This window comes from Alosa alosa, chromosome 7, assembly GCF_017589495.1.
Source record: "Alosa alosa isolate M-15738 ecotype Scorff River chromosome 7, AALO_Geno_1.1, whole genome shotgun sequence".
NCBI lineage: Eukaryota > Metazoa > Chordata > Actinopteri > Clupeiformes > Clupeidae > Alosa > Alosa alosa.
The window spans coordinates 22955756-22977262 of record NC_063195.1 but is presented as its reverse complement, the minus strand read 5'-3'; the positions used below and the strand labels follow the sequence as shown (position 1 = coordinate 22977262).

The following is a 21507-nucleotide window of genomic DNA, read 5'->3' as shown; positions in this document are numbered from 1 at the left end:
TGCATCCCATTTCAAAATTTTCAAACATTTTATGTTTCACATTACCACGTTATAAACTCTTATGTGTCACAAAACAGTTGTTTATTTAGAACAGTTTATTCATCCATTGTACATGTTGGCTGGTTTGAAGTTTAACATCTGTCTTGCGGTTTGTTTACAATGAGGAACGTGTTGACCACATGCTGTTTATTGACCACATGTTGTTTATTTATGTTCACACAACTTAATGTTGGGATGGATTCTTAATGTACTACACTTTCTTTAATTCTCTATCTGTCCCTTTACACTTTAATTTACTTTTGTTTACTATGTTTTGCTCTCATTCATTTAAAACACATTGAATTGCCTGTGTGTATGAAATCCACTATACAAATAAACTTGCCTTGCTACGTATGGCCTTTCATGGTTATTCTGCTTGTTCTAGTGAGAACAATGTGCCTGCTGGAATTGTAATTGTCTTAATTTATTTGGGTTGTACTTGTGGTACTATAACAATACTATGAGAGCAAGACCTAAGTGAATTAGAGGCGCTGAGTTGGTTAAATAATTAATGCCGGAAGGAGTGAGTCATCAGGGTTTCCTAGCCAGCTGATTCCACTCCGTGTGAGTGTATGTGTGTTCCTGACCATTTTTCTTCTGTCTGTGCGGTTGTTTGTGTGTTCGTGTCGGTCCAATTTGTGGATGTGTGTGTGTATCTGTATCTGTATATGAGTGTTTTTGTTTTTTTTTTTACCTTTTTTTTACCTTTACCTTTATCTATGGTTGTGTGGGTACGTTTGGACCTTTCTATGTGTGTGTGTGCGCGTGTTAGGATTAGGATGACCTCAGCCCATAAGAGTGAGAGGAATGATGAGGTGCTGATCCTCGTTTACACACTCATGTCAGCACTGTGTGTGTGTGTTTGTGTGTCAGAAATCAGTGGCATTTAGGTCTGCAGACAAAAACAGAGAGAGAGAGAGAGAGAGAGAGAGAGAGAGAGAGAGAGAGAGGAGAGAGGAGAGAGAGGAGAGAGGGGAGAGAGAGAGAGAGAGAGAGAGGAGAGAGTGGAGAGAGAGAGAGAGAGAGAGAGAGGAGAGAGAGAGAGAGAGAGAGAGAGAGAGAGGAGAGAGGAGAGAGAGGAGAGAGAGAGAGAGAGAGAGGAGAGAGAGGAGAGAGAGAGAGAGAGAGAGGAGAGAGTGGAGAGAGTGGAGAGAGAGAGAGAGAGAGAGCTGTATCTGGATGGCAGGGCAGTGAGGTCAAGGATGGATGAGAGAAGACTAAGAAGGATGAGGAATGAATGAAGATGAGGAATGGACTATGTAGAATAAGAAAAGAACAAACATAACAAGAGGAAGGAAAAAAAGAGAGATGTATATGTACAGTTGTGGCAAGAGACAAAAGTGAAGGATTAAGTGTTATTTTTGCCTGATGGTAGGTGAGAGAGAGACAGAGACAGAGACAGAGACAGAGAGAGAGAGAGAGGAGAGAGTGAGATAGAGAAGGGGGGAAAGAGAGAGAGAGTAAGATATGTGGCTGAGAGAGATAGGGTTATATAGAAGAGAGAGAGAGAGAGACACACACACATAGGGATGAAGTTGTATGGTGACAGATGGAGGCAGAGACGGAGAGAGTGAGTGAGCCGAGAGATTTACAGTGAATGCGGCATGTCATTGTCCTGTGAGTCACACTGTGTGCCTGCACAGCGAGAGTGGAAAATGCAGACCGCTGCCATCGGGCCTGTGCACTGACCAGCCGCCCCTCTGCTTCTGCTTACACTTCACGCACGCACGCACGCACGCACGCACGCACGCACGCACGCACACACACACACACACACACATGGTAATAAAGGGCAGTAACAATGGTAGAGTTGATGATAGATACATAGTTCATAAACAGGTAATTTAAAAGCCTAGGTGGTTTGTGTGTCATAATACGACTCAAAGTTTGCTATACACTCTGCGAATGCTGTGGAGATATGTCTTGCTGTATGTTGATTTGAATTATTTAATGTACCAATTTACGATTTGGTTACTATCAAGAGTACTCTATTCTCTATTCAATTGGTATTGATTTAAAGACAGTATAAGTACCCTTAGATATTATTGTCATATTGTCAAGTATGTTTTAATAAGTTTTTAAATGATTCAGTGGGCTGTTTAGGAATATGGTGCAAAAATGGTCCGACAAGCGGGAAGCCACTTAGAAAAGGAACTACACTTGGATTCCAAGTCCTGAAAAGAACATGTGAACTCTTGAAAACCCTCTGTCCATATTTCCAGACTTTGCGCTTACATCATATCCGTAGAGTCCACTTCCATCTCCCAAGTGCCATGTCATGGACAACTCTTCCTTTCTGGTGTCAGTCTATTCGGTCAGTTCTGTAAGGGGCGAGGGGGATGGAAATCATTTTTTTAATCTAGACGAAAACACAAACCAACTGTACCAAATGGGGTCGTTAGGTAAAGAATGAAATAGGCATGGTTGGATCTAGTCCCATGGGATAAGAGGTGACCTCACCCGTACTTGATGACAGCCTGGGGACAACGCGGCGATGAAGACGTGGACTGGAAATTATGTCAGAAATGAAGACAAACAAAGCTGTGCCTACTTATTCCTCTTTGATGGACCAACCCTGTACTTTCAGCCGAGACATTAGGCCCTTATGCACCGTAGGAACTTTTTGCAGTTCCCAGAACATACAGTTCCTAGAACCCCTTTTCCCGCACATTCGGACAGCATGGAACTGGGGATTATTTAGTTCCTTTGATCGCAGTTCCTATAACTATTTCAACTCTTGGGGTAGGGTCATTTCCCTGCGCATAGGAACCATGACTGATGTACATGCCAAGGTAAAAATAATGTATTGGGTTAATTGGGTTGATTGATCTGCTATTGTCTTTTTTTCTGTACTCTATCCCTGGCCATGTGGGAACTTCTGGGTTCTGTGTGTCTCTGTTTTGTATCGCTTAGTTAGCCTAGCTCCAATTGGACTTGTTATGCATTAATGGTAGAAATATATATATATATATAAGAGAACAAGAAACACGATTGAACAGAACCTTGTAAAGCATTCAGGAGCATAAGGACATTGTCTAACTATGTTAAAACAAACAATTAGCTTCACGCCTTAGCACCTCTGATAGCAAGGACTGCATTGCTGCTCTTTCATTTGTTATTCAGTTGAAGGTCATAAATAAGGTGTGTAAACAGTTAGTGTTGAATCTTTTTTTTTTGTTCTAGGAGCAAATAGTAAGCTTAGCCTCTATTCATGCTTCCTGCTAAAAGTTGGGTCTGGGGAAATTAATGAGCTCCTCTGTGAAATGAGAGGGAGACGTGTGTGTCCTCACATGACTGAACAAAACTCAGGCAGTAAAGTAAGCAGTTTGAACTAGCAATAGAATGTGCATCTTTTTCTTCAAGAGTGAGTGAGTGTGTCTGTGTGCTTGTGTATGTGTGTGCATGTGGTAGTGACCGTTACAGTCCATTTGATTAATTCAAAGTTTGTCTGTTAGAAGAAAGAAAGAGAGAGAAAGAGAAAGAGAGAGAGAGAGAGAGAGAGAGAGAGAGAGAGAGAGAGAGAGAGAGAGAGAGAGAGAGATGGAATGTAAATGCTTTATTTGGGCATAGAGACAACTGCATGGCCAAGAGCTGCAATTAGGAACGTAGCGTGAAGGCTAAGAAGCTTCTGGAACATGTATGAAAGAACCAAACTAATTTTACAACAGGAACACCAGCAACTAATATTTCCGCTTATTAAAATAACAGGGGAAAAAAACACTTTTGATAACATTTGATACATCCCTCACTGCCTCATAAGGAAACCAGAGAGAAACCTGGAAAAAGGTCATGATTTTCTTTTCCTCCGTGGCAAGAATAGGAACAATAATCTGTCGTTTTGTCATTCAATTTATGATAGGGGGAGAGAGCGTATAAGTATAAGTATATAGTCTTTTGATTTTGAATTTGGTCTCTACAGCGGCGCTCGGAGCGGAGCAGTGAGGGGTTAGGTGCCTTGCTCAAGGGCACTTCAGCCGTGGATGTGGGCATGGGACACCCCCGCCCATTTTTTTCTAATTGATTTTGATTTTCTACAATATGGCACTATTGTTTAGCCTGGGAATACCCATACGAACTTTCGGCAAGATTGGGATTTATTCTGCAGGTCCATCTGGCAAAGAGGCCACTGAAGTCCATAAAACACAGGCACGCAAATATAGTCGCTAAGCCGGCATGGACGTGTATTACTTTGGAATTGAGTAAACAACTGCAATGTGCATTTAAACCTTTGTTTACAAGATGGCTACACTTTTGAAACGATTTGGTAAAAGTTTGTATGTACCAATTTAAACCTTGTAAGGTGTTCATATTTTTGTTAGTCAGCCAATGTTCCTTGGCCTGGTGGACCCACCACATTATTAGGCTTTTAAATCAATACAGCCATAACAATTTATGTAATAATACTTAACAGATGTTTACTTTACCTCAATGATATAGACATCATTTATGGTTCATATTTGCTATTTACCCTGTACCGATGCTTATTTCCCAGAACTTAATCAGAACAGGTGAAAGTGCTTGAAATGTAACGATTTTGTAACTTTGTGTGGGAATAACAGGTGCAGAAAGACAACATTCCCACACAGACACTTACACTCAGACACGCACACATATAGACACACAGACTAGGGGTGTGCATCTTCATCACTGAGGCGATACGATACACCTTTCGATACACTGCCAACGAGACGAAGTCTGACAGATTGAATGTTTACAACTCCCATGCCCCTCCCCCACTACCACCGAGCACTCTCTCATCGAGTTTGTGCTCGTCAGTGCGCACCAGACTGCACCAGACTGTGATTGACAGTCAGATTTCAAACAGCCCTGCTCTGATTGGACCACAGGAACCGGGAGCTGTGGATTTTTGCGAAACAAATAACAGGCTCTAGGTGGAGGTAGAAGTGTGGGTTTTTTTCTAAAACCGGCTGATTTATGTTGTTCTGTCAGAGCATAGTGTCGGTTTCAGTGAATATGATCAAAAAAATCTTGCCAACTGCAGCTTTAAAGATTCATATGAGACAACCACCGATAAGATACAATACGATTCTCCCATCTGCAATGCGATGCAGAAAAATATTATGCTATGGAAGACATAGGTACGGATAGTTCATGTTCACAATTTTAACAGGTACAACGGGACAATTACCTAAACTCAAAGCAGCGGTGCCTTTTGGCAGTTACAAGCTGATCAATGGATCCAAAAGTTGTAAAGATTTCCTGTACAGATCACTCTCCATTTATAGTATGTGCTTCACGCTATGAACAGGAGGGACAACTCAGCCATAACAAAGTCCTTTTAGGCAAGTCCCTCCACTCGGCGGCCATATAGCAACGCTTTTTGGGCACTCATCGGGCATCCTCTTCGGCAGAAATGCGCGTGAGCAAGGCTTCACGACACCAATCTTGCTCCAGCGGCGAGTTCACAACACATGATTGGCAAAATGTCTTCATAACACACCACATGATTGGCTCAATGTATTCACACGTTGACGGTTTGCCGAGGAAGGGGTGTGATATGTGTAGTAACGGCCATATTGGCGTTACAAACTAGCCCCATGCATTTCTATGGAGGGTTTTTTGAGTGCTGTGTCTCCTCATCAGAAAGTCTCTGGCCATAAACAGAAAGAGTGCTGCTCTTCCTATGACCAATTACAAAAAAAATAACAAAAAATCACAAAGGTAGGCTACACATTACAACTTCCTCCAAATGGAAAATTATCGAAAATTATGAACAAAGAGCATTGGCAGTAACAAGGCAGTAGAAGTCCCCATCTCGCAGTATGAATGAATTGTATTTTAAATTAAGATCCTTGCGAGAAGATGCCAAATTTTTCGCTAGTCACTAGATAACATTTTCTGTCGCTAGGGACTAGGTCCTACTTCTAAATGAGTTGAAGTATAGCTACAAGTCGGTTTTTATCGATTCGGAGACTTTACACACGATACATTTCAAGTTCACTTTTGCCATCGATGCAACCGAAGTTCGGTCTGATATTGACCTAAAGTATGTTGAAACATGATACCGTGTGTGAACTTTTGTCTCATACCTCATCTCGGCTTGTCCCCTGCACTCGGAAATCTGGCGCTAGTTAGCCGATGCTACCAACATATTTTCGATGGGGGTTTTTATGTTCTTCACAGAAAATGAGCCAAGGCCAATGAATTTGAGTTAGAAGAAATAATAAATAACATATTTTTTCTTTTAGCAATCATTGAAAACGGGTCCCACAGACCCGAGTACCTTGCAAGGGTTAAGTTTCATTTCACTGCTAGTTACGCCTCTGCTAGAAGTTGTAAGTCAATGAACCTTTTCCAGACCCACTCTCAATAGTACAATTGTGAAGGTCAGGGTATTCCCGGTAGGCCAGTCAATCTAGCCCAAAAAGACAAAATATTTGCAACAGAAATGTCTCATAGTTTTTATTGGTCCTAATACCCTCCTGAATCAGATGCTAAAAGTCTACCACCGTAGATGGAGTGGAACATATATTTTTTCAAGATTGTTGTGACCAACACTCTAGGAGAGCAGTCGAGGCCTTGATGACGGCAATTGCAGGGCATTGTGCTGCAACCAGGCTGCAATTGAGGGGAGATTTTTCAATTAATAGCTATCATTATGAAACTTCGCCAGTTGATTAGTGACATCATGCAAAAGAAAAAATGTATTACAAGTTTTTGAGATTTTATGTATATGCAAATTAGGCATGTATTCATAAAATGTACCATAATTTGCATCTATTACAAAACACAGAATCTGAAAATTGAATGAAGCCAGATTAAAAATGTATTGTTTAATTATGCTGAGACAATACAGAAAGACAGAATTAAAGAAGGGACTGTGGCTATGTTTCTCTATCATCCCATACATTAGAAAATACTATTTAGAGTCAGATGTTTTGGTAGCCTGGCGGGCCGTCCTATATCATTGAAATGTATAGTCTGGAATCGAACCATTCACCTCGCTTAATCCAAAGGGCCGGCAGAGAATTGTCTTTCAAACTGCCTAGGCATGCAATAGGCCAGCGCTACGACCATATCCGTATCCAGGCAAGTCACTCCACTCAGCGGCCATATAGCAACGCTTTTTGGGCACTCGTCGGGCATCCTATTCAGCAGAAATACACGCAAGGCTTCACGACACCAATCTTGCTCCAGTGGCGAGTTCACAACACATGATTGGGAAGATGTCTTCACAACACAACATATGATTGGCTCAATGTATTCACATCACACCACATGATTGGCTCAATGTATTCACGTGTCGCCATTTTGCAGAGGAAGGGGTGGGATATGTGTAGACAACGGCCATATTGGCGTCACAAACTAGCCCTATGCATTTCTATGGAGGATTTTTTGAGTGCTGTCTCCTCATTAGAAAGTCTCTGCTTTAATATACAAAATAACAGGTAGGCCATGACACTTTTTTTTTCTTCCAGGCATGCAGCTCTCTGGTGTGCATATCTTCACTTTTCTTTGAACTCTAACATTTTTGATCCTGCATCCGAAATACATGGATGTGTGTGATTTAACTTTGCCTAGTCTCTAATTAGAGTCTAATTATTAGACTCGTGATTCGGCGGACATGTTTGAAAAGACATTGCCATCAAAATCACATTTACAGTTGATTTGATATTAGAGTGCAGTGTTGCTGCTAAAACAGACATTTCAGAAGAGTTAATTTTGGCAGAAGTGCTTTTCCCAATATTTTGCATGCTGTTGGAGTTTTTCTATGCCAAGTCAAGACAAAATTGAGTTCTTAAAATTGTGTCAATGCATTTGTAGGCAACTCTGTTAGTAAGCTATTCCAGAGACTTTCTAATGTGGAGACACAGCACTCAAAAAATACTCCATAGAAATGCATGGGGCTAGTTTGTCACGCCAATATGGCCGTTGTCTACACATATCCCACCCCTTCCTCGGCAAAACGTCGACATGTGAATACATTGAGCCAATCATGTGGTGTGATGTGAATACATTGAGCCAATCATATGGTGTGTTGTGAAGACATCGTGTCAATTATGTGTTGTGATCTCGCCGCTGGAGCAAGATTGGTGTCGTGAAGCCTTGCGCACGCGCAGTTCGACCCAAAGACTGTGCCCGATGAGTGCCCATAAAACGTTGGTATATAGCCGAGTGGAGGGACTTGCCTAAAAGGACTTTGGCTATTCTGAGGCAGATGGTCACATGGGTGATCATTGCAAGGCTCAGAGCGCCTCCTAGGGGCCAGTGATGTAAATATCAAGTCTAGTTCCCAGAAGGCTACATTTTGCAACTGCGTTGCCCACACATTTTTCTTACTAAATATGATGTGCACTAGACTACCATATTCCTTGACTACGCAACATGTAAACTATTGTAGTTGGCAGCACAACCACACGCACGTAAACGTATGTCATTCTTGTCTGAAAAATTCCTGCAGAATTGAGAAGCGACTAACAACTTTAAATTTTATTTAAATCTGGGTCTACATCTTACACCATTAGGAGAAATGCTTTTTAAAGAGAACGTGGGGGGCTCTTAAAAGAGCCTTTGGGTTAAGACTTGTTAGATTCGTTTTACTTGGAGCTGGTGTACTTGGTCACGGCCTTCGTTCCCTCGGAAACGGCGTGCTTTGCAAGCTCACCAGGCAGAAGCAGACGCACTGCAGTCTGAATCTCTCTTGAGGTAATGGTAGAACGCTTGTTGTAGTGAGCCAGACGGGAAGACTCTCCAGCAATGCGCTCGAAAATATCATTCACGAAGGAGTTCATGATACCCATAGCCTTGGAAGAAATACCGGTGTCGGGATGGACCTGCTTCATGACTTTGTAGATGTAGATGGCGTAGCTTTCTTTCCTGGTCCTCTTGCGCTTCTTACCTCCTTTTCCAGCCGACTTAGTCACGGCTTTCTTGGATCCCTTTTTCGGGGCGGACTTCGCTGGCTCTGGCATACTGTCTGCTTACTGAATCCTTCCTAGATGGCTGAAATAACTTAGGTGCCACCTATATATACAACGCCCTATTCTAATTTATAACCGAAAACGACCAAGACCAGATTACTGAACGATTTCCCTCCTAAATTAACCAATGGGTTGGTTAGTTTGAATCGCAGGGGGTGGTCCGTCTGTACAACCAGCACCGCCCACAGCACGAACCCCCCCTCTTTGTCACCTTCCCGCACTTTTAGAACATCTGTGGATTTTTTTGTTTTGAAAAATAAACCATATTTAATGAAAGCCCCTTGTGTGAATTAAGCGATAGTCTACTCTTAGTGATACCAGTATTTCCAGTAGGCTAAATATAATCTGACACAAGTTACAGAACATAATGTCATTGCAACACCATTGTTCAGGTTAGACAACGATAGATTCCAGGATTATTTTAGAATAAGGGGATGCTTGTACGTTTGGGTCTGTGGTTTTATTCACAAACGCCATTTAGGCTACTGGCGTTATAGAGGGTTTGGTCTGCTTTTAATCAGACATGAGTAAATTTAACTAAGTAGGCCTATTGAAATGAACTACAGAGTACCACTAGGCTGAATGGTCACCGCTCTCCTAAAGACAAACAGAATAGGCTACTGCGGACGAGAACAGTGTATGGGCATGTAATGGGCGCTCTATGACTTTTTATATTCACAGCTTTAATTCAAATTAATTCATATTGCAACCCACATTCGCTTTTAAAGACAGTTCATACTGATGGAAGATGTGGTTGTTTTTGTATAGCAAGACTTGACTCAAGAAGCGCCAAGACAGCGTCCAAAGGTCAACTGCACGAACGAGGGGGTCTACTTCACGTTAGCTGTTCAAAACCCTAGGGGCCTACCAACATAAGAGTTTCTCGAAGCCAGGCGCAGCTACCCATTATTTAGACTAAACAATGTGCAGATTAACATGAAATCAGAAATGCTTTTAGAACGGCCATGTGGGTGGCTCTTAAAAGAGCCTTTGGGTTGATAAGTGTAACACTTTACTTGGAGCTGGTGTACTTGGTGACAGCCTTGGTTCCTTCAGAGACGGCGTGCTTGGCCAGCTCACCGGGCAGAAGCAGACGCACTGCAGTCTGGATCTCCCTGGAAGAGATGGTGGAACGCTTGTTGTAATGAGCCAGACGGGAAGACTCTCCAGCGATGCGTTCAAAGATGTCGTTCACGAAGGAGTTCATGATACCCATCGCCTTGGAAGAGATACCGGTGTCGGGGTGGACCTGCTTCATAACTTTGTAGATATAGATGGCGTAGCTCTCCTTCCTGGTCCTCTTGCGCTTCTTGCCACCTTTCCCAGATGACTTGGTCACGGCTTTCTTGGAGCCCTTTTTCGGGGCGGACTTTGCTGGCTCAGGCATCTTGTTTCCACTGATTACTCAAACGAAAACGTCAGTGCTGTGAAGAGAGTTTTGACCCAATATATACAATGTCTGATGGGCGTGTCACTTACGCCTCTTGGCGAACACGACCAATAGACAAGGGTTAGTAATTTTAAGGCCCAGAGGATGGTCCGCCTGGACAGTAGGCGTCGCCCACTGCACCTTTGTTTAACTCTACACTTTAGCAACTGTTCCCGCACTTTTCCCCCATTATGAAAGGAGCAATGGAATTAGTGCACTTTTTTAAAATAAAAAGTATATAAGCTTACCAATGTTCACACAAACATGTATAACCTCAACTCTGCTTATTAAATCTGCACCCAGTTTGCCATCATAGTGATTTTAAGAGAATCCTATATACCCACTGAGCAGGACTTAAATAAAACCATTCGCTGTTGTTTTCTCTTAAGCAGAGCAAATTAATTAAATATTGATATCTTGCACAATACTACTACTTATTATTATTATGAAAACGCAACCAAATCACTTTACACTTTAGCCTACACGTGACTTTACATCAAAATAGTCTATATTAACCGATTAAATACCGCGATAAGAGATGAGATAATCTGATACATGTCCTCTGATCCATCAAACCCTCTTCTCTGATGTTAGTAGTAAATTGGGCAATTCCGCGCAAAACTGTCACATCCATAACGCCAACACAATGGCATGGTATTTAGTTGGCCTTATGGATGTGACAGTTTTGCGTGGAACAGTTCCAGATACCGAATACATACACAGTTGCATGCCGTTTGTGAGTGGGCCAAATGGGTCTTAATTGTTGAGCTGTAACTGGCCTTGTAAAAATACCAGTCAATGTGCACAAATTAAACACTTTTACGGGGAGATATTCCTTAGACTAATAATGAAAATAATAACAACGAGAACAAAACATAAATGTTTTCCTTCAGCTTGGCTACTTGGACTCCTAATACTTATCTTTCCTAAGTTTCATTAGATAGACAAAATATGAATGGCGTAAGCTGATCCGAAACATTAACCCAAGTAGCCGATGCAACAAAAATAACAATCTGGATGACCTTTCCAAAACATGTAAAGAAGACTCTAGAAAATTGTTTGCAATTTCAGTTAAGTCAGCACATGACCTTTAAAACACGTCGAATAGAAAACATTTTTTGGAGACGTATGTTCGCTAAATGCCCGCGCAGTCTCCATTCCGTAAAAGGAGGGACAGTGAAGGGGGTCGTGCTTAGTAGTTTTCACCAACGTCCTCTCTGTGGAAACTACCACGAGTTGCACGGAACATGCTTTCTACATTCGTGCAGCTTTCAGTCGCAAGCAGTCTCAAAAATGTCCGGAAGAGGTAAAGGAGGCAAAGGTCTTGGAAAAGGAGGCGCAAAGCGTCACCGCAAAGTTCTTCGTGATAACATCCAGGGTATCACCAAACCTGCGATTAGGCGTCTAGCTCGCCGTGGTGGTGTGAAGCGAATCTCTGGTCTCATCTACGAGGAGACCCGTGGTGTGTTGAAGGTTTTCTTGGAGAATGTAATTCGTGATGCCGTTACCTACACCGAGCACGCAAAGAGAAAAACTGTGACCGCTATGGACGTCGTCTATGCTCTGAAACGCCAGGGTCGTACTCTATACGGTTTTGGTGGATAAATATGCAATCTATTCGTTGACATGAACCCAAAGGCTCTTTTAAGAGCCACCCAATTACTTTTAAAAGGCTGTATTCGAGAATTAACAGATCAGTTGAATGATTAAATGCCTCACTTTCTTACTGTTGACTGATAACAATGTCATTGTTAGAAGACTGGGTCATTGTGATCATATGAAACGTTTAACATGCAGTCATCCATGGTTGCCTATAGTAAGTCATGAGAATCTACCTTCACATACAAATAAATAAACTGCAATAACCTCAAATCTATGGTGAGACGCCATGTGTGCGCTACAGAATAACACCATTGTTATTAGCCTGAAGTTCTGGTTCTGGTATACTGGTCCCATGTTGAATAGTCCTACCCCATAAAACAAAAAGGCCATCGCTTGAGTATTACATGCAAACGTGTTTAAAACTAGTTGTCCAACTAGATGACCAGTTTTCATTATCTGTCCGAGCGTTTATGCCTTTATGGCCTGACAGATAGAAACGTCAGGATGTGTAGAAATATTTACTTTTAACAGTGAATCTGTCTTACAGTGGTGCACAAATCTACCCAATGGGTTTTAACCACTTAATTCCTTAGAAAAGGCTGTATTTGACTTTTTACAGATTATTTAAATGAATTTAAAATACCCCACTCCCGTACAGTTGGCTGACGGCAATGTTGTATATTAATTTCCAGATGTGGAAAACATCTTTTGCAAAAAAAGCATACTTTGCAAAATAATAATTTGCAAGATGCTGTAAATGGCTACTATTTTCTTTATACTGTAAAAATGTCTCAACAAATTGTAATAAAAACAGTAGACACATTTTTATAGTAAAGTTTTGTTGTGTAAACGGTAGTGATTCGAGAAATTTTCGAGAAAAAAAGTCAGTGAGAGAAACTGTAATCATGAAGTGTAACGCCAAATGTAAAGTATTTGCCATAGATGTCCTTCATTCAAAAGAAAAATGCGGGAAAGGAAACACAAAAGGTTGTGTAAACTGATGATCTGTGGGTGGCGCTAACCTTCTCTCACTGACGGCGCCCTTCTATTCAAAATGACCAATCGTGTCTGGGTATTTTATTTAGGCGGGACATTGCAGCCATTCTGGTCGTGGGTGTGTAAAGTGACGCAGTCTTGTATTTACATAGAACGGCATATATACCAGATAGCTTGATGTGTCGAGCAGACTATCGAACTGACATTCGAGACAACAACATGCCTGATCCAGCTAAGCCAGCCCCAAAGAAGGGCTCTAAGAAAGCCGTGACGAAGACTGCCGCTAAGGGAGGCAAGAAACGCAGAAAGTCCAGGAAGGAGAGCTATGCCATCTATGTGTACAAAGTCCTGAAGCAGGTCCACCCGGATACCGGTATTTCTTCCAAGGCTATGGGTATCATGAACTCTTTTGTGAACGACATCTTCGAGCGTATCGCTGGAGAGGCCTCACGCTTGGCTCACTACAACAAGCGCTCCACCATCTCTTCCAGGGAGATCCAGACCGCAGTGCGTCTGCTTCTGCCCGGTGAGCTGGCTAAGCACGCCGTCTCAGAAGGAACCAAGGCTGTCACCAAGTACACCAGCTCCAAGTGAATTGTGCTATACCATCAACCCAAAGGCTCTTTTAAGAGCCACCCACGTTCTCTAAATGGTAAATCCAACAATATAGCCTCAAGCGGCAAGGGCGGGCCCGAGGTGGTGTGTGTACCTTTTTTAAAAAAAAACTAAAAAAAAAAACTGTCTAAACCGACATGACCGCTGCTTCGCGGCACGGCGGGCATAATAATAATAAAAAAGTGGCATTAGGTGACTGTATTTGTGCTGAATGTGTTTGTGTGTGTGTTGGACATCGTGTGTATGTGAGATGCATGAGTTGCAGTTGCTATTAGTTATAAATAGTACTGGTGCCTCCACTGGACCCCCTCGCTTTGTCCGTATTCACTGATCTTGTGAGCCTCTACATCTCAAAGGATTATTTTCAAAGTTATACCAGAAACTTTCTAATGAGACACAGCACTCAAAAAACCCTCCATAGAAATGCATGAGGCTAGTTTCTTAACGTCAATATGGCCGTTACTACACGTATCACACCCCCTACTCGGCAAAACGTTGACATGAAAATACATTGAGCCAATCACATGGTGTGATGTGAATACATTGAGCCAATCATATGGTGTGATGTGAATACATTGAGCCAATCATATGGTGTGTTATGGAGACATCGTGCCAATAGTGTGTTGTGATCTCGCCGCTGGAGCAAGATTGGTGTCGTGAAGCCTTGCCGAAATGGATGCCCGACGAGTGCCCAAAAAGCGTTGCCATATGGCCGCCAAGTGGAGGGACTTGCCTAAAAGGACTTTGGTTATAGCTGCACATTTTAGTATTTCTATGATAAGTTTGCTTCAGAGTATTTCACACATTTCTACTGAACTAGGAAATATGGCTTTTAGCCACGACTTTATGACTTTCTTTATGACTTTTTAGCCATGACTTTATGACTTTCTAATGAGGAGACACAGCACTCAAATTCCTCCATAGAAATGCATGGAGCTAGTTTGTAACGCCAATATGGCCGTTGTCTACAAATATCCCACCCCTACCTCGCCAAAACGTCGACATGTGTATACATTGAGCCAATCATGTGGTGTGGTGTGACTACATTGAGCCAATTATGTGCTGTGTTTGTACAGACATAGTGCCAATCATGTGTTATGAACTCGCCGCTGGAGCACGGTTGGTGTCGTAAAGCCTTGTGCACGCGCATTTCTGCCGAAATGGATGCCCGATGAGTGCCCAAAACGCGTTGCAATATGGCCGCCGAGTGGGGGGGACTTGCCTAAACAATGTCCACCATGTTTTTTGTTCACGTGAGCAAAGTCTTTTTGTTGTTGTCACAGGGTGTGAATAGCTCAGATGTGTGGCCAAGGCTATTCGTACCAGGGGTGTAAATAGACACAACACATGATTGCCACTATGTATTCACAACACACCACATGATTGGCTCAATGTAATTGCGTTACAAACTAACCCAATTCTGGAGGATTTTTTGAGAGCTGTGTCTCATTAGAAAGTCTCTGGCTACACTCTTACCAACGAACAACGTTTGAAAGACATTCGTGTCAAAGTACCTTTCAGGAAATGCGTGAACATGTTAAGGTAGAGCTAAGAAACACTTCTGCAAAGTAACAATGTCGGATCTACTTTGTTTCGTTGTGAGGTTGGGTGAAGCTCAGCTGCAAGTAAGATGTGGGCATTTTGTAAAGAGGAGGGAGAATGAAGGGGCAGTGCTTAGTAGTTTTCAACAAGGTCCTCTCTGTGGAAACTAGAACGAGTTGCAAGCCATTGCCACTTCACATTTGTGCAAATTTTAGTCTCAAAAGTCTGAAAGATGTCTGGCAGAGGTAAAGGAGGAAAGGGTCTTGGAAAAGGTGGCGCAAAGCGTCACCGCAAAGTCCTTCGTGATAACATCCAGGGAATCACCAAGCCTGCAATCAGGCGTCTGGCCCGCCGTGGTGGTGTGAAGCGTATCTCTGGGCTCATCTACGAGGAGACCCGTGGTGTGTTAAAGGTTTTCCTGGAGAACGTGATTCGTGATGCCGTCACCTACACTGAGCACGCCAAGAGAAAGACTGTGACCGCCATGGATGTCGTCTATGCTCTGAAACGCCAGGGTCGTACACTGTACGGTTTTGGTGGTTAAAAATCAGATTTTTCCTTCGACTTGTACACAAAGGCTCTTTTAAGAGCCACCCAACTCCTCATAAAAGGTTGTGTTCCTGTATTTATAGTGTAATCTAAATTATGGAAAGGCTATGAATATTCCACTTCCATGCAGTTGCCTGACAACAATATAGTTTGTTGTCACACGACCGAGACTGGGGCATTTACCATCTCATGAAATCATCCCATGGTAGTTAAGAGAAAGCCATGTATTCATATGAAAATCATTCCAAAACAACCAAGAAGCGCCAGAACAATATTGTTATAATAATTCATCATAAAGTGCGACCCATGATTGCGCCATAGAACAACATCAGATAAGGCTAAACTCAGGGTTCACAAATGATCAAACAAAACAAAACGAAAATACATGCTCAAATGTCGTGTGTGCTATTACAAAGTCTTAAACAAGTCGGTGTCATAACTAGGGTTTTAACAGAGAGGGAAAAAGCGGAATCTAGTAATCAAGGATTTTTGGAAGGAACGTCAGGATGTATAGAAAGAGTTACTTTTACAGTCAAGGAGTGTTTCCTATATGTTACTGTTCACTTGTAATTTCCCTTTGCACAATGATGTAGAAGCCTTGGTTTTTTATACTGTTAAATGTCTGTCAAAACAATGGCAGTAAAAACAGTGCAGTAGAGAACAGTTGTTTTCTTTTTTTTACCGTCGAGAAATGCCCCAAAGGGACTGAGAGAACATGTAATAGTGATATGTAACGCTTAATGTTTTTGGCATTTGGTATTTGCCATACATTTCGAAGGATTCCTTTCATTCAAAAGAAAAGGGAGGGAAAAGAAACAAAAGAAGGTGGTGTAAACCAATGGTCTGTGGGTGGTACTAACCTTCTAGATTCTGCCCCTTCGGTTCAGAACGACCAACCGTGTCTGGGTATTTGATTTCGGAGGGAAATGACAAAGAATTCTGGCCGTGGGTGTAAAGTGACGCAGTCCTCTATTTGCATTAAACTTGACACATAAACAGGCTAATTTGAGGACAGTCAGATTATCTAACAGACAGTTGAGACATCAACATGCCTGATCCAGCCAAGCCTGCTCCTAAGAAGGGTTCCAAAAAAGCCGTGACAAAGACCGCCGGCAAGGGTGGCAAGAAGCGCAGAAAGAGCAGGAAGGAGAGCTACGCCATCTACGTGTACAAAGTCTTGAAACAGGTCCATCCTGACACCGGTATCTCTTCCAAGGCTATGGGCATTATGAACTCCTTCGTGAACGACATCTTCGAGCGCATTGCTGGAGAGGCTTCTCGCTTGGCTCACTACAACAAGCGCTCCACCATCTCTTCCAGGGAGATCCAGACCGCAGTGCGTCTGCTTCTGCCCGGTGAGCTGGCCAAGCACGCCGTGTCCGAGGGAACCAAGGCCGTCACCAAGTATACCAGCTCAAAGTAAAGCCGGATTTTGAACGCGCTTTAAACCAAAGGCTCTTTTAAGAGCCACCAACGTTCTCTTTTAAAAGTAATTCCAATATAAACACTGACTACACTGCATTGATTTGCATCAGATAATTATATGAAATAAAGCTTAAAACTAATAACACAAGTTGCGTTATTAAATAGGGACAACATCTGATTTAAGAGAGCAGTTAGGATTTCGGCCCAGCAATCAAATGCTACTTTCTAGAATTCTACTCTTTATGCACTTTGTGCAAGGTAGCCTACCTTATTTTTTAGCGTTGATCTTTCTCCACGGCTGCGTCAGTTCGTTAAAAGGAAGGTGCGTCAAGGAAGACTGCAGCTGTGTTGTGGTCTCATTTTGTTTATTTGCATTAGCCTACTAGTTTCGAATGTCAAGAATAAAGACGGAATGTAAAGATTAAAGTCGACCTTTATTCCCGAAATGTTGAGTTTAATCTCATGGCAAAAATGTCCCCATGGGTGGCTCAAACTCCGACGTAGACAAGCGCGAAACTTAAATTCGTGTGATGGAAACACTATGTGAGTGATCACATGAGCGTGTAGAAGATGTTAAACTTGGCTAGCATCTATCTCTTGCACCTGTTGCCATTACATTTAGCAGAGAACACGCGACACCTACTTCTTAGAAAGTACAGAGCCATGCAGATATGTTAAAGAATAGTAATATTAACAAAAAAAACAACCATGGCATTGGAAACCAGCTTTTTTCATCTTTGGGTGGCTCTTAAAAGAGCCTTTGAATATTTGGTTCCTGACTTCAAATCACTTAAGCACGCTCCCCACGGATACGACGAGCCAGTTGGATGTCCTTTGGCATGATAGTGACTCTCTTGGCGTGGATGGCGCACAGATTGGTGTCCTCGAACAAACCGACCAGATAGGCCTCGCTAGCCTCCTGAAGAGCCATGACAGCAGAGCTCTGGAAGCGCAGATCGGTCTTGAAATCCTGGGCAATTTCCCTGACCAGACGCTGGAAGGGCAACTTGCGGATCAGCAGCTCAGTGGACTTCTGGTAACGACGGATTTCTCTCAGAGCCACGGTGCCAGGCCTGTAACGGTGAGGCTTCTTCACGCCACCTGTAGCAGGTGCGCTTTTACGCGCAGCTTTGGTGGCGAGCTGCTTCCTCGGAGCCTTGCCTCCGGTAGATTTGCGGGCAGTTTGCTTTGTTCTGGCCATTGCTACGTATTCTTCGGAATTGAACAGTATGAACACGATTGCGGAACTTGGGTATATAAGGCCTACGGTCTCAGCCTCCCCCTGTGTACGTCAGGTTGTTGGTCTCCGCAGATTGGTCTTCCGAGTGCCGCCTGAAATTCAAAATACAAAGCCCATCCCCGTAATGGCCTATGTCATTGTGTTGATGGACTATTTATAAAACCTCTTTAATTTAAATGATGCTTAAAATAAATATACTGAAACATTCCATCGGTCAGTGCATGTAGGCTGTAATAGAAACAAACAATTGACTTGTTGGTCGTCATGTGCAAACAAAAATAATGACCTAAGGTATAGCTTGTATTTGCTACGTTAAAGCCTACAAATAACTGCTTGTTTATAAACAGTAAACAACAAAACTACCTCTGATATGCCTTATTTTTCATACATCATTGAGATGCGTCATCACCTTGAACTACGAGGGCCGAGAGACATCTCGCAGCCCTTCATAATTGGGAGCGTACCTATGTTCCCCGCTTTGTATGGGACCGGGGAAAATAGGACCCCCTAACCCCGAGCGGGGAACATAGGGATGACCCCTCATAATTAACAGTCCGGAGTGATAAATGAAACAGTTTATTCTTCAACCAGACTTATCAGACAGATAGGCCACCTACTACTTGACATTTTGAGTTTAGTCAGAGACTTTCTAATGTGGAGACACAGTACTAAAAACATACTCCATAGAAATGCATGGGGCTAGTTTGTCACGCTAAGATGGCCGTTATCGACACATATCCCACCCCTTCCTAGGCAAAACGTCGACATGTGAATACATTGAGTCAATCATGTGGTGGGATGTGAAGACATCGAAGCCTTGCGCACGCGCATTTCTGCCGAAATGGATGCCCTACGAGTGTCCAAAAAGCGTTGTCAAATGACCGCCGAGTGGAGGGACTTGCCTAAAAGGACTTTGGTTTAGTCGCCTACTTTATATACATGTGTATGAGTAAATATGTTTGACTTCACAGAAACCAGGTCAATGGCTAAGGCATCTTGGATTTTTTTTTTATGGCTATTTGGGTGGCTCTTAAAAGAGCCTTCGTTTCGGAGACTTAAAAGAGCACGTTTACTTGGACTTCTCAGTCTTCTTGGGTAGCAGTACAGCTTGGATGTTGGGCAGTACACCACCCTGAGCGATGGTCACTCCGCCGAGCAGTTTGTTCAACTCTTCGTCGTTACGCACAGCCAGCTGCAGATGGCGGGGAATGATACGAGTCTTCTTGTTGTCACGGGCAGCGTTGTCAGCCAACTCCAGGATTTCAGCAGTCAGATACTCGAGCACTGCAGCCAAGTAGACCGGTGCACCGGCGCCGACACGCTGAGCATAATTGCCTTTTCGCAGCAGTCTGTGCACACGGCCCACGGGGAACTGAAGTCCAGCCCTGGATGAACGAGTCTTGGCCTTTGCTCTGGCCTTGCCACCGGTTTTACCTCTTCCGCTCATTTTTTAGTAGATGTTGCGAGTTAATCCGAATACTCAAATGTTGAGAAGGGGCAAGGCATGTATAATTATACCACACCGACGCTGTGCTACTTCATGCCTCAGTGGCTAACAATACAATAGTGAGAGCCAATTAACGTGTAGTTTGTTGCGTGACGTGACATCATTTCAAAATCTATTTGGCGCGTATAACACTTCCACCTTCCTTTTAGACCATCAGCTCAATCACAAAAAATGTTACCAGATGTCATAGCAGAGAAGTAAAATCCCACGTAAAGTGACAGCGAAGTTTCAAGAGGTTCAACTTAATACGCAGTAAACCAACGAGGCTTCCTGACATAATTTGGCACATTTGGCACTGGTAGTCTACTGGCTATTACAATGTAACTGTTGTATGGCAAGGTTCTGGATACTTTGTTTAAAGTTTGGATGCACCTGTTACATTAGGTAGAAATCAATGTTGTGTTACCGTAATAAATTACCCAATATAATGTATTAATTAATTATGTTTAAAATTGTATACACAACCCATTAGGCATAGGGGTAAGATGAGCCACCCCTTTTTCTGGGAAACACATGTTATCACGTGACAGCTTTTTAAATAAGAGGGAAACATTCCTTACAATCTGTGGCAAATGTGGTAAACCGAAAAATGTGTAAAAATATGTTTTGCTCTCCAGGTGGCTTTTATTCATGTCCAGAGTTAAGGTGTTTTAGAGAAAACGTAACTAGAACATTCAGATGCATTACTTACACCTTAATTGGTTCCGTCTTCAGCTATGATGTGAGGGCTGAACAAAATCATGAATGTTACCCTTGGCTTGTTGTGAGAGGCATGTTCTTTCAAGATGGCGGTTGTGGGATTAGATGAGCCACTAAGGCTGGGGTAAATTGAGCCAGCTAATTAGTACTTGTGTTGCATTAGTGAATTGCCTACACACTACGTAATACCACTCGCTTTTGTTAGAATGTCCCTCTCGGCTAGCTTGTGAATTAATTTGATCTATGACGCAGTAGAGGTTTTGTGAGCTATCGTGAGCAAATGCAAAAATAATGTTTTGCCTACCAGCAGGCACTGGTGGAATGAAAGCTTTCAGAGAGCATTTGGGTGGCTCTTAAAAGAGCCTTTCTGTACACATGGTGTAATAGACCAGAAGAATGTGCGCAACATTTACTTCTTCTTAGGTGTAGCCTTTTTGGGTTTGGCAGCTTTAGGCTTAGCCACCTTGGGTTTCGCTGCCTTTGCTTTCTTGGGGCTCTTCACTGCCTTTTTGGGTGCAGCGGGCTTCTTGGCTTCCTTCGGACTCTTCGTTGCCTTTTTCGGTGTGGCGGGTTTCTTGGCTGCTTTCTTCGGAGACTTTTTGGCGACCGCAGGCTTCTTGGCTGCTGCCTTCTTGGGCTTCTTTACCGCGGCCGGTTTCTTCGCTGCAGGCTTCTTTGCTTTAGCTGCCTTCTTTACCGGCTTCTTTTCCACTGCCTGTTTCTTGTTCAGCTTGAACGAGCCGGATGCGCCGGTCCCTTTAGTCTGGACCAGAGTTCCCTTGGTGACCAAACTCTTGATGGCCAGCTTGACACGAGCGTTGTTCTTTTCCACATCGTACCCACCAGCCACCAGTGCTTTCTTCAGTGCAGCCAGAGAAACTCCTTTCTTCTCTTTGGAAGCAGAGATGGCCTTGGCAACTGA

The 21507-nt window shown here is 42.9% G+C and overlaps 9 protein-coding genes across 9 annotated transcripts in view; 4 read left to right on the top strand and 5 right to left on the bottom strand.

Annotated features, from left to right (window-relative positions):
* Nucleotides 1-8525: 8525 nt before the first annotated feature.
* Nucleotides 8526-8984, bottom strand: LOC125298544 (histone H2B-like). The gene has a single exon (XM_048249330.1). It carries the CDS (start codon nt 8970-8972, stop codon nt 8598-8600), a length of 375 nt encoding a protein of 124 aa, XP_048105287.1. The 5' UTR covers nt 8973-8984; the 3' UTR covers nt 8526-8597.
* A 996-nt stretch (nt 8985-9980) lies between these two features.
* Nucleotides 9981-10368, bottom strand: LOC125298550 (histone H2B-like). The gene has a single exon (XM_048249333.1). The coding sequence runs from the start codon at nt 10366-10368 to the stop codon at nt 9994-9996; it is 375 nt and encodes a 124-aa protein (XP_048105290.1). The 3' UTR covers nt 9981-9993.
* Nucleotides 10369-11703: 1335 nt separating this feature from the next.
* On the top strand, nt 11704-12015 carry LOC125298315 (histone H4). Its single transcript, XM_048249016.1, has one exon. It carries the CDS (start codon nt 11704-11706, stop codon nt 12013-12015), a length of 312 nt encoding a protein of 103 aa, XP_048104973.1.
* A 1206-nt stretch (nt 12016-13221) lies between these two features.
* Nucleotides 13222-13666, top strand: LOC125298542 (histone H2B-like). Its single transcript, XM_048249328.1, has one exon. The coding sequence runs from the start codon at nt 13228-13230 to the stop codon at nt 13600-13602; it is 375 nt and encodes a 124-aa protein (XP_048105285.1). The 5' UTR covers nt 13222-13227; the 3' UTR covers nt 13603-13666.
* A 1728-nt stretch (nt 13667-15394) lies between these two features.
* LOC125298559 (histone H4) lies at nt 15395-15709 on the top strand. Its single transcript, XM_048249341.1, has one exon. The coding sequence runs from the start codon at nt 15398-15400 to the stop codon at nt 15707-15709; it is 312 nt and encodes a 103-aa protein (XP_048105298.1). The 5' UTR covers nt 15395-15397.
* A 1053-nt stretch (nt 15710-16762) lies between these two features.
* On the top strand, nt 16763-17161 carry LOC125298541 (histone H2B-like). The gene has a single exon (XM_048249327.1). It carries the CDS (start codon nt 16763-16765, stop codon nt 17135-17137), a length of 375 nt encoding a protein of 124 aa, XP_048105284.1. The 3' UTR covers nt 17138-17161.
* Nucleotides 17162-17929: 768 nt separating this feature from the next.
* On the bottom strand, nt 17930-18340 carry LOC125298526 (histone H3). The gene has a single exon (XM_048249310.1). It carries the CDS (start codon nt 18338-18340, stop codon nt 17930-17932), a length of 411 nt encoding a protein of 136 aa, XP_048105267.1.
* A 1099-nt stretch (nt 18341-19439) lies between these two features.
* On the bottom strand, nt 19440-19826 carry LOC125298531 (histone H2A-like). The gene has a single exon (XM_048249316.1). The coding sequence runs from the start codon at nt 19824-19826 to the stop codon at nt 19449-19451; it is 378 nt and encodes a 125-aa protein (XP_048105273.1). The 3' UTR covers nt 19440-19448.
* A 1168-nt stretch (nt 19827-20994) lies between these two features.
* Nucleotides 20995-21507, bottom strand: part of LOC125298313 (histone H1-like) — a 1985-nt gene continuing 1472 nt past the window's right edge. Inside the window, exon 2 of the mRNA XM_048249015.1 lies at nt 20995-21503. Within this exon, the coding sequence (XP_048104972.1) occupies nt 20995-21503 (509 nt within the window). The remainder of the gene's footprint in view (nt 21504-21507) is intronic.